Genomic DNA, 12,677 nt, shown 5'->3' with positions numbered 1-12,677 from the left:
ATGCTTCTGATTAAGGTCTATATTTATTAATGGCGTCATACCATTCACTGTACGGAACTGTATGTACTGTGCCTTATCAAAATTCAGTGAGAGTCTGTTTACAAGGAACCACTTAGTAATTTTCTGAAAGACAGTATTGACAATTTCATCAGTTAATTCTTGTTTGTCAGTTGTGATTACTATACTTGTATCATCAGCAAAGAGAACTAACTTTGCCTCTTCATGACTATAGAATGGCAAGTCATTAATATATATTAAGAACAACAAAGGACCCAAGACTGACCCTTGTGGAACCCCATTCTTGATAGTTCCCCAGTTTGAGGAATGTGCTGATCTTTGCATGTTATGAGAACCACTTATTTCAACTTTCTGCACTCTTCCAGTTAGGTACGAATTAAACCATTTGTGCACTGTCCCACTCATGCCACAATACTTGAGCTTGTCTAGCAGAATTTCATGATTTACACAATCAAAAGCCTTTGAGAGATCACAAAAAATCCCAATGGGTGGTGTTCGGTTATTCATATCATTCAAAATTTGACTGGTGAAAGCATATATGGCATTTTCTGTTGAAAAACCTTTCTGGAAACCAAACTGACATTTTGTTAGTACTTCATTTTTACAGATTTGTGAAGCTACTCTTGAATACATCACTTTCTCAAATATTTTGGATAAAGCTGTTAGAAGGGAGATCGGACGGTAATTGTTGACATCAGATCTATCCCCCTTTTTATGCAAAGGTATAACAATAGCATATTTCAGTCTATCAGGGAAAATGCCCTGTTCCAGAGAGCTATTACACAGGTGGCTGAGAATTTTACTTATCTGTTGAGAACAAGCTTTTAGTATTTTGCTGGAAATGCCATCAATTCCATGTGAGTTTTTGCTTTTAAGCAAGTTTATTATTTTCCTAATTTCAGAGGGAGAAGTGGGTGAGATTTCAATTGTATCAAATTGCATAGGTATGGCCTCTTCCATTAACAGCCTAGCATCTTCTAATGAACACCTTGATCCTACTATATCCACAACATTTAGAAAATGATTATTAGAAATATTTTCAACTTCTGACTTTTTGTTCGTAAAGTTTTCATTCAATTTGATGGTAATACTGTCTTCCTCTGCTCTTGGTTGACCTGTTTCTCGTTTAACAATATTCCAAATTGTTTTAATTTTATTATCAGAGTTGCTGATTTCAGACATGATACACGTACTCCTGGATTTTTTAATAACTTTTCTTAATATAACACAGTAGTTTTTATAATGTTTGATAGTTTCTGGGTCACTACTCTTTCTTGCTGTCAGATACATTTCCCTTTTCCGGTTACAAGATATTTTTATACCCTTAGTAAGCCATGGTTTGTTACAAGGTTTCTTACGAGTATATTTAACTATTTTCTTGGGGAAGCAGTTTTCAAATGCATTTTCAAAAATGTCATGAAATAAATTATATTTTAAATTGGCATCAGGTTCACGGTACACCTCATCCCAGTCTAACTGCTGTAGGCTTTCCCTGAAATTTGCAATTGTTAAATCGTTGACTGAACGTACTACTTTGGAGGACTGTTTAGTATTCCAAAGTAGTAAGTTCAGTCAATGATTTAACAATTGCAAATTTCAGGGAAAGCCTACAGCAGTTAGACTGGGATGAGGTGTACCGTGAACCTGATGCCAATTTAAAATATAATTTATTTCATGACATTTTTGTAAATGCATTTGAAAACTGCTTCCCCAAGAAAATAGTTAAATATACTCGTTATACTCGTAAGAAACCTTGTAAGTCGGAGTAGTCCACTAACCCCCTTTGTGTTAAATATTCTTCTTACCGGAAGAATAATGTAATTTTTACAAAAATCCTGGACTTGGCAATTCCCATCTTTTAAGGCTTTTATTGTGCTTTTAAATGCAACGTATAATAGATGGTAAGTATCTAATTACGGGAGACCTTCTGTGTAACAAATAACAAACTTTTATTTAATTAAACTTTATAATGCACACAAAATTCAAGCTTTCGCAACAATCTGTTGCCTCATCAGGAAAGAGGGAAGGAGAGGGGAAGACGAAAGGAAGTGGGTTTTAAAGGAGAGGGTAAGGAGTCATTCCAATCCCGGGAGCGGAAAGACTTACCTTAGGGGGAAAAAAGGACAGGTATACACTCGCACACACGCACATATCCATCCACACATACAGACACAAGCCTTGTGTCTGTATGTGTGGATGGATATTTGCGTGTGTGCGAGTGTATACCTGTCCTTTTTTCCCCCTAAGGTAAGTCTTTCCGCTCCCGGGATTGGAATGACTCCTTACCCTCTCCTTTAAAACCCACTTCCTTTTGTCTTCCCCTCTCCTTCCCTCTTTCCTGATGAGGCAACAGTTTGTTGCGAAAGCTTGAATTTTGTGTGTATGTTTGTGTTTGTTTGTGTGTCTATCGACCTGCCAGCACTTTTGTTCGGTAAGTCACCTCATCTTTGTTTATATATATAAGTTTTCCCACGTGGAATGTTTCCTTCCATTATATTAAACTTTATAATGATTATATTGGATAACAAAAATGAAAATAAATACTAATATAGCTTGTTCATTTATATTCAAAATTAGTACGTGATTTTACTTCCACTCAACAAAAGTATTTCTTTCCAAACTTTGGCTGCAAAAAATCTGGGAAATCTCGTACCGTCACAATAAGCCACATTAGCAAACACAAATAAAGAAAATACGAAGGCAGAGTGATACGAAAATATGAACGGCAGTGCTTTGCTTTTGTGATCCTATTGGAGACGATATACTCTTACCTGAAGATTTTAAGATGGTGGACAGCGCAGTGCAACATATTTAGAACGCTCTTATGATGAACAGAAAAGTGGCAGAAGAAGGAGGATATATGTAGAAGGAAAACAAAGAACGAATTACTAGAGGCAGTGAGTAAAATAATAAAATGCTTAAAATCTTTGAAAAACAAAACAAAAGCAAAGTAGGAGGAGAGTAGAATTCTACGAGAGAGGTTAGGAACATCCAACAAGAGGAGACGAGCGAGGAAGAAGACAGCTGCACTGCCAGACAACTAGCAACATCTATCGGAGAAACACTGGAAACAGCACATAGTGGACAGAGGACTGCTGGGCACCTAGCGACATCTGTTGGGGAAACGCAGGAAACAGCACATAGCGGACAGAGGCAGACGGAAGAGACACCTACAGGATCTGAGAAGAACTTCAGCAGAGACATCGGGGTGGGTAGCTCTCTGGAAAAAGCAAAAAAAGACGAAAATAATATGGAAATGGGAGAACTGAGGCCTAAAGTGGAGGAGATAACTGATTTCCTGAAAAACCGACTAGGGATATTAATACAGGAGCAAATAAAGAAAACTCTAGAAAAGGAAAGTCACCTAGAACCAGAGAAAACCAAGACTGATGGAAACAACATAACGACAATATACAGAAATCCTCTGCTCCAGCAACAAATTCAGCTACAAGCCCAAATCAATGCACATGAGCAACATAATATAACCCAAAATCAGGTTAATGAACTAGAGGAACCAACTTTGAGTACTATGATAGGGAGGAACTGGTACAGAAGAAACCAGAGTAAAAAGAAAACCATAATGGGTAGAAAAAAATTGAAGAAATGCAAGCAGCAGAAACAACACCGTCGCTATATATCAGTAACTTAAAGAGAACCACCACAACTGATACAGTAGTGAAATACCTTAACAAGAACAGAGTACTGGGACAGCTAGAATATGAAGAACTGTGCACACTGGGCGACAAAAAAGCTTTCAATGTAGACATTCTGTTTGAAAATCTACAAATCACACAAGAACCAGAATTCTGGCCTGAAAACATAAAAGTACATTGATTTTGTTTCCCAAGATGCTCAATGGAAGTGGAAGCAGAGCTTAACTAAACTAAGAAGCAAACCAGAAGAGCAAGAAATAAAAGCAGTCTTGTGGAATACAGAGAGAATAAAAAGTGCCCTTAGCCTAACACCAGCAGACATTCTGCAAAACTCAGATCTTGCAGTTCTAACAGAAACCTTCCTGATAGACAACTGGCAACATGAAGATTCGCAGTGGTTAGCACACTGGACTCGCATTCGGAAGGACGACGGTTCAATCCCGTCTCCGGCCATCCTGATTTAGGTTTTCCGTGATTTCCCTAAAATCGTTTCAGGCGAATGCCGGGATGGTTCCTTTGAAAGGGCATGGCCGATTTCCTTCCCAATCCTTCCCTGACCTGAGCTTGCGCTCCGTCTCTAATGACCTTGTTGTCGACGGGACGTTAAACACTCACCACCACCACCACCACCACCACCACATGAAGATTTCTACAATTATCACCTAATGCCAAAGAAGGGAGAAAGAGGACAACCCATGGGAGGAATATCTATCCTACTGAAGCCCTAAATGACGCCCACCAAAAAAAATCGTAAAACAAGAAAATAGTATGCTAGTAGAAGCAGCAAACATAAATATAATTGCAGCCTATTTTAAACCGCACACAAATGCTGTAGAAATAATTGACGAAATAGTCACATTCATCAAACAATACAACAGCAAACCCACCATTATTGCAGGCGATCTCAACTGCAGAGTGGACACTGAGAATTATAAAACCAGACTAGTCATTGAAACCCTAGAACAAGATGGTTTCACCCTACTGAATGATAGACAGATACCTACATATATATGCCACTGTGGGAAAAGTACCATTGATATCGCATTAGCAAGAGGAGAAATAAAAGTAAGTATTCAACCAGTATGGCATGACTTCATCAGTCCTATACGAAAGCACATTCCAATGAAGATAAAAATAAATAAAGTCATGTCACCGCCAGCAAGAAAGACCTGCCAAATCGCACAAAGAAAAATAGATAAAGAAAAATTAACAAACCAGCAAGAACAAATACTGTATTTACTCGAATCTAAGGCGCACTCGAATCTAAGCCGCACCTGGAAAATGAGACTCGAAATAAAGGGGGAAAAAAAATTCCCGAATCTAAGCCGCACCTGAAATTTGAGACTCGAAATTCAAGGGGAGAGAAAAGTTTTAGGCCGCACCTCCAAATCGAAACAAAGTTGGCCCATTGTAATATGAGACACAATTTAGTTCGAATGAAAGACGATACAGCTATAGTGGTTTGGTTCGAGTCGTAAGCTTAGCAGTTAAGCTTTACCAGGTAGCCATTGCTATGCGTCAGGCGCTCCGTCTGTATTTATACGGGTACCCATCCTTTTTCATGTGCTTCGTCTGGTTTGAATCGACTGCTTATTTTGCTTTGAACTGATAAGTGCCGTTTTCTTTGTTATAGGTGTTTACGTTACTCTAAGCAGAAAATTCATTACTGTACTGCGTCATGCATTGTTTGTCGCATTCTGATAGTGCGTGTTTACGGCCTGTCGCCGCTTGCGGCATGGCTTGCTTTTGTGCGCGCTACAGCCGGTTACAACTAAAAAAAAAAAGAGAGGAATCGTCTCATTAGCGAAACAATACACTGCTGCTTTCTTTGATAACGATCAACAAGAACAAAATAATAGACTGCGTATGATAGAACATGTTCTGAACGAGAGTTAGGCGAAAATTTTTCTCCGTTTGAAAATCTTTGCGGCCGCTTCTTTAGTACATCAAATTCTGCACAGCAATTAGTCATCTTAGATTTAAAAATCTAGTCAGTTGCCGTGCTTCATTTCTGACTTTATCACTATTAGGCACAAGAATAATAAGAATATAAACATGACACGATACGTATATTCTTCCGCGTTTGCTGTTGTCTCACTCTAGTTTCGTAGTTTATTGGGCAGACAGGATTTAAACGAGATAGAAAACACGAAAGAATACATGGCAAAATGTTTATATTCGTATTATTCTTATGGTGAAGAGAATCCTGCATGTGATTCACATTTCATCAGGGTCTTATTAGCAACTGTCTCTTCTCACAGGTAGGAAAAAATTCAGAACGTAGAGTTGGCCATATAGACAAACATCCCTAGTCTTGCCAGTCGGATTTTCGTAGTACATTGAAATTCTGCTGCATTTGATGATGAACAATACGGAATTTGTATTAACTTCGCTGGATAATGTATGAAAATGCAGTGGTCGAAACTCGGGGCGGAGAAAAAAAGGCTCGTCTTCCACCGTTTTTTTTTTTTTTTTTTTTTACTGACGCATAGGTTTTGGCGCCAGTATTTATCTCTGTGCCTACAAAGCATGCCTGTGTAGCGCTACATATATTCCCTACGGCAGAAGTTATTTGTGGCGGCACCTATCGCCCGCATCTCGTGGTCGTGCGGTAGCATTCTCGCTTCCCACGCCCGGGTTCGATTCCTGGCGGGGTCAGGGATTTTCTCTGCCTCGTGATGGCTGGGTGTTGTGTGCTGTCCTTAGGTTAGTTAGGTTTCAGTAGTTCTAAGTTCTAGGGGACTGATGACCATAGATGTTAAGTCCCATAGTGCTCAGAGCCATTTGAACCATTTGGCGGCACCTATCAACATTTTTCAGAACTTCCGCTTGCTTTGCACTCGATTCTAAGCCGCAGGTGGTTTTTTGGATTACAAAAACCGGAAAAAAAAGTGCTGCTTAGATTCGAGTAAATACGGTAACACGAATAGAAACTTTAATAGAGGAAGGAGACTTTGAAAAAGCAACAGACAAATTAGAAGACCTCCTAAAAAATTCAGTGATACAAACAAACCCGAAACCAAGGACAGCAAAAGGAACACTGACCTAAGAACGCTCCACACAATAAGAAACCAGCACAACGAGGAAACATACAAACTGTACGCAGAAGAGAGGAGAATCTACAAAAAATTAATAGAAGAGAAGAAAAAAGAATACATAGAAAGAGAGGCAAAAAGAAAAGCGGACGAAGCAGAGAAAGACCCATACATAGCAGCAAGACCAAGAAAACTGGCTCATACACCAATATAGACATGAAGGAATGGGAAGACCACTTCAGAAGATACTGAATAAACAAGGAATCAAAACACCCCCGTAGAAAGAGAAACATCATCAAACTAAGGAAAAAGACAATGTATGGGAACCTCTAAATGAAGAAGATGTAAAAGAAGTAATAAAAGCACTGAAGAATAAGAAAGCATTGGGATCCGATAATATATATAATGAACATATAAAAGATGCAAAAGAGCCCCTCCAACATGTATGGATAAAACTTTTCAACAAATGCCTGGAACTTGGAAGAATTGCAACCCAATGGAGACACTCGACAATAAAAGTTCTTTACAAAAGTAGAGGAGACCCAACGGACCCAAACAAGTACAGAGGCATAGCCCTGGAAAATACTCAGTCAAGAGTTTTCAAAAATAATTACACAAAAAATCAAAGCCTTTGTGGACAGTCATCTCCCAGAATGACAAATGGGCTTCAGATCTGGAAGATCAACACTTATGGCAGTCAGGCTTCTTCTAAACAACATCGATGAAGTGCTACAAAAGAAACAAATGTTCTACACAGTGTTCATAGACTTTGCCAAAGCCTTTGACCTACTGGAAACAGATCTCATAGTCCGAAAACTGGAAAAGACGATGGGAGAATATAACGTATGGGCAAGAATAATAAAGTCAATCCTCGAATACAACTTAATCACAATATCAGTCAACCTCTCTTTTTCGAGCCTCATTCTGCAATCGAACGGATTCTTACAGGGTGACCCAATGAGCCCTTTGCTGTACATACGCTGATGACATAGCCGTAGGTTCAACAGATACACAGAAGCTGCAGAAAATCATTGAGAAGATAGACAAATGGTGCAGTGTACATTCTTGCCACTGATAAAGTACTGCGAATTGGAGAAAATGAAGATGTACACAAACTACACATATACATAACAGACAGAAATGGTGATTTTCAGAAAAGGAGGCAAAACACCCAAGAATGCGGAAATCAACATCAGAGGACAAAAAATTAAATCTTATCAGACTTTAAATACCTAGGGGTGACATTGCAACCAACAGCCAAATGCTTCACAAAACATACAAAAGAACGTGCAGCCCAAGCAATGATAGCAATACAGGACATCAAAAACATCTGCCTACTCAGTCTAGAAACGGCCATGAAATTATTCAATGCAGAAATCTTGCCAATCCTGGCCTATGGGATCGAGGTTATATGGGACCACCTGACAGAAAAAAAATCTAGAAACGCTAGAAAAGGTAAAATTGAATTATCTAAAAGAGCACTAGGTCTCTCAAAGACAACAAGATCTAGATTAGTGTACTTGCTAGCGAGAGAGACATTCCTAATTGAAGACATCAAACTTCGATAAGCATCTGGTGGACACAATGGCATCACAATCCAGGTGATGCTTATTATTGACCCACTACGGCCCGCTAAAACAGATATCTTCAACCACTCCTTAACCACAAATGTTTTCCCTGTGGCCTGGTGACAGGGACTAGTTAAATGATTACCTAAAAAGGAACACGGTCATAGCACCCACTGATTACTGACCTATTTCCATTATTCCTCCATTACCCCAAGGCCTTAGAGTATGTAGTCCACGACCAGTCAACAAACTACCTAACTATAAACAACCCATCAGACTTCGTAAACATCACAGCACAACATCTACCTTAATAAAGGAAACAGATGACGTCAATCTTGCTGTGTACACACAAGAGGCAGCTATCATGTACTTCTTAGACTTCAGAAAACCTTTGACACCATTGGTTATGACATTTTACTTACCAAATTTAGCAGACTAAAATTCTCGCCAAGTGGAGTGCAATTGTTTCTCTCATACCTGATGTCTAACCAGCAATGCATCTTGCCTGGCACCATAAAGTTACTGTAGAGGCAGGTAGTATCGGGCATCTGTGGGTAAGGTGTTAAGGCATATACTCTTTTCGTTGAATGTCAATGATGTGTCATCAGTTTTGTCATACTGTAAATACCACATGTAGGCTGATGACCTCCAGTTGAATCTAAGTGTGGTATCTTAGTGTGAAACCAATAAACCGGAAGACCGCTATCAAGCATCTCAGTATCACCTGTGCACAGTATCACTGTCTAAATGGGCATAAGGTATAGAATTGGAGCTTAACCTATCCAAAATCCAATCGATACTGGTTGGTCATTCATCTCATTGGCCTGAAATACTGGGAATCCATACCATTGTTAACCCTAAACAGGATAAATATCAACTTCCCTCATTCAGCAAAGAGTCCAGGAGTAATTATAGATGAAAATCTAAACTGTACTGAACACACAATTGTAAAGTGCAAAAAGGCATCCATATTTTTCCATTCTCTACAAAAATAAGAATATTGTACAAACACTTAGTTCCAGTCATTGATTTCAGCCATGTTATCCTTCAAAGCCATTGTCAGGGAAGCTCATGGCACCAGGGACAGATTATGAATGCCTGTGTTCATTATATCTGTGAATTTCAGCTCCTTGAATACATTTCACCATCATATGCACAGCTACCCTGGCTGTGTGTGGACACTCGCAAAAATTTCTGTAACATCTGTCTATTGTCTGAACAACGAGCACGGTCCCTCATACCTCTCCTCAACCTTAATGCTCCTAGAATGAGATTTTCACTCTGCAGCAGAGTGTGCGCTGATATGAAACTTCCTGGCAGATTAAAACTGTGCTGGACCGAGACTCGAACTCGGGACCTTTGCCTTTCGTGGGTAAGGGCTCTACCATCTGAGCTACCCAAGCATGACTTATGCCCCATCCTCACAGCTTTAATTATGCCAGTATCTCATCTCCTACCATCCAAACTTCACTCTCGTGCAAACCTTGCAGAACTAGCACTTCTGGAGAGAGAGGATATTGCGGGGAAATGGCTTAGCCACAGCCTAGGGGATGTTTCCAGAATGATGTTTTCACTCTGTAGCGGAGTGTACGCTGATATGAAACTTCCTGGCAGATGACAGTTTTAATCTGCTAGTAAGTTTTGTTTCTCAATGCTCCTGTCTGAACAACACTGCAGAAACACCCATTCCCATCAGAGTAAAATCCTCTCAGTCCAACTCTACCATTTAACCACGTTCTTGGAGTCCTCAGTGACAGGAACCTGAGTCCAGAACAACCTACCACATTGTATTAGAGAACAAAATAACATTTCCAGCTCCAGAAGACAGATAATGTGACATATCTTCTAAAACAACAATAAGATTACCATTGTCTGTGTACACACTCATTACCCTTCTACACTCCTCTTCCACCCAAATCTTCGTCATTTCCCCATACTCTAAGCCATTGTAGTCTTCTTAAATGTCCTTTTCCCAGAACTTGCTGTATCAGTAAACATCTATTTTGCAGACCTATAAAGTATTCTTATATCTGCCACTATAATTATTGTTACTAATGTCACATTATTATTATTATTATTATTGTTGTTGTTGTTATCATCGCTATTAGAAACAATTTCATAAGACCAAATTCAACATTTTGATCTTCTCTCTGTCATTTGTCATTTCAGTGCCGGTGTGGTCGCTGAGCAATTGGATGGATGATTTCGATCCACATACTGTCTCTATGCAAGACCAAAACTTCTTTCACTTCGTCACATCATTTGGGAAAAAATTGCTTTTAAATTCATTGAATGCTCCTACATGTTGCACACATTTTGCCTTTGTTCCACTTCTGTTTGTTTACCAGGCATTGACATCGCTTATTTTGGAAGTGAAGCTCTCTTTGCTTTTGCAGCAGCTTTCTTTTGCTGCCCTTGAACCATGGTGGATCTTTTCCATCCCTTACAACTTTTTCTCAGACAGGCTTTTTTAACACTCGTTGTTCAATGCCTTTGAGTTTTATCTACTTGTATTTGTGCAACATTAATTGATTCGAAAAGGTACAGGATTTTAAGTGGAGACAAGCTGTTGAAGTGGTAGTTAACATATTCAGTCTGTACGTCAGGGAGAGGCGGAAACAGCAGAAGGTTGACAATGTTGGAACTTTTGAGGGGGGAGGGGGGGGGGGGGGGGTTGATGGAAAGTGGAACGCAGCCAGAAAGTGAACACTGTTAAAGTGAGACTTTCAGAAGTAGTATCTGTGTTCTAGCAAGTAGCTTTCACACAGAGTAAGATAATACTAGCAGCGACACATGGCATAGGTGAAAGTAAATTTGAGAAAGCAATAAAATTCATTTTGACATAAAAAAGTGTGTGTGTGTGTGTGTGTGTGTGTGTGTGTGTGTGTGTGTGTGTGTGTGTGTGTTAAAAAAATCCAGTCGACATTACAAATGTGAAATGTATTACCTTCATTTAAAAAAAATGTTAGCATAAATTTGTATTCTTGTAGGAATACTTAAGTGGCAAACATTTTGTACAGCTGAATGTGGTAGCGGTATTTTTGTATTAGATTAGTTGTTATAAATCCTTGAGCTGTGTCCTGCATAGAAAGTTGTTGTGAATTAGAATGATCATAAATTTAGCAAAGAATCAAATTATATTAAAGATACGATTCAACATGTTCTTACCAAGTGAAATTTTTTACGTGGTAGAGATAATGCCTTTGATCTAGTTTTTACTGCTGTGCTTCCAATTGATGAATATAAGTTTTAGTCTGTTCTCTTATTTAGTTTTTGTTATTTGGCAGGTGCCCCATGTTTCATGTCCAGAAAGTTCTCCTGGCCCAATGAGCTTAGGGTCGCAGCAAGCTCTGACCAGCACTCAACAAGCTACAAGTATGGCTGGTGGTTTAGTTACCAGTGCAGCAGCAAGTATTGCTTCCATATGGAGAGGTTGGACAGGAAACAGATAGAATATGGCTATAGCTTTATATATCAGTTTTTTAATGTATACATTTGTGCATGGCAAAAAGGTCACTATGGTGTATTAATGTACATTTATTAGTATATTTTACCCATGGAGGCTTCTTTTTTGCAGTTATCTCCTCTTTCATGTAAAGTTTTACTTTTTTCAGCTGTATCACATTTTTTGCTGAAGTTACCAATTTGCACTCGAACCGCCATTTTTTAAAATGACAGTGGGAGCCACTATTTTGTGTAGGTGGTGTTCATTTTCTCGGGGTAGTGCTGGTGATCCCAATAAACTAAAATGAGATTTATAGACTCCAACTGGTAATTCTTGTACGCCTTTGATTTTACACTCAAAGTTTTCGTCGTATATGGCTTTGTATTGTTTCGTGTAGAACTCAAGTTTCTCTATTGCACACTTCAATTTATGAACATTTTTCTCTCAGTAATAAAATTTTATTATATTGGATTCACGAGGAACAGTTGTAACAAAACTAGTTGAACAGTTACTTAGAAAACGTTTGTAATTTTCTATGAAGTATCATATCATCTAACACCTCACTTCACTATAACTGCTGTTCATGCAAATGGAATGCTATGAGACTGTGTCATAACTGCACTTAGGTCGGTTACTACACGCTGTGGATAAATTCTCGGGGTAAGTGCCACTTTATGCTTTGGACAGAGTTAAAGTCTAAACAGTATGAAAGTATTGACTGTAATACGTTTGGTTATATAATAAGAAAGAAAAGTAAGGAGTCGTTAATCCAAATCCCCGTTATGTACTATAGAGGAATATGATAAATTTCTCTTGGCTAAAAACTATACAGAGATCATAGAGTAAACGAAATTTACTATTAGCCATTTTATATAATCCTCACTATTTGACATCATTTTTAAAACTTGTGTAGCTTTTTGCATAATTTTCTTGGTTTCATAAGTACATATGGAGTAGC

At 38.7% G+C, this 12,677-nt stretch overlaps 1 protein-coding gene across 1 annotated transcript in view; it reads left to right on the top strand.

The window, feature by feature from the left end:
- Positions 1-12,036, top strand: part of LOC124614025 (beclin 1-associated autophagy-related key regulator) — a 105,865-nt gene extending 93,829 nt beyond the window's left edge. Inside the window, exon 9 of the mRNA XM_047142842.1 lies at positions 11,562-12,036. Coding sequence (XP_046998798.1) covers positions 11,562-11,726 — 165 coding nt within the window. The 3' untranslated portion in view covers positions 11,727-12,036. The remainder of the gene's footprint in view (positions 1-11,561) is intronic.
- The last annotated feature ends 641 nt before the right edge of the window (positions 12,037-12,677 follow it).

The sequence above is a fragment of the Schistocerca americana genome, chromosome 4 (genome assembly GCF_021461395.2).
Source record: "Schistocerca americana isolate TAMUIC-IGC-003095 chromosome 4, iqSchAmer2.1, whole genome shotgun sequence".
Classification (NCBI taxonomy): Eukaryota; Metazoa; Arthropoda; class Insecta; order Orthoptera; family Acrididae; genus Schistocerca; species Schistocerca americana.
The sequence above is the reverse complement of the archived record's forward strand: the minus strand, read 5'-3'. Positions and strand labels throughout refer to the sequence as shown.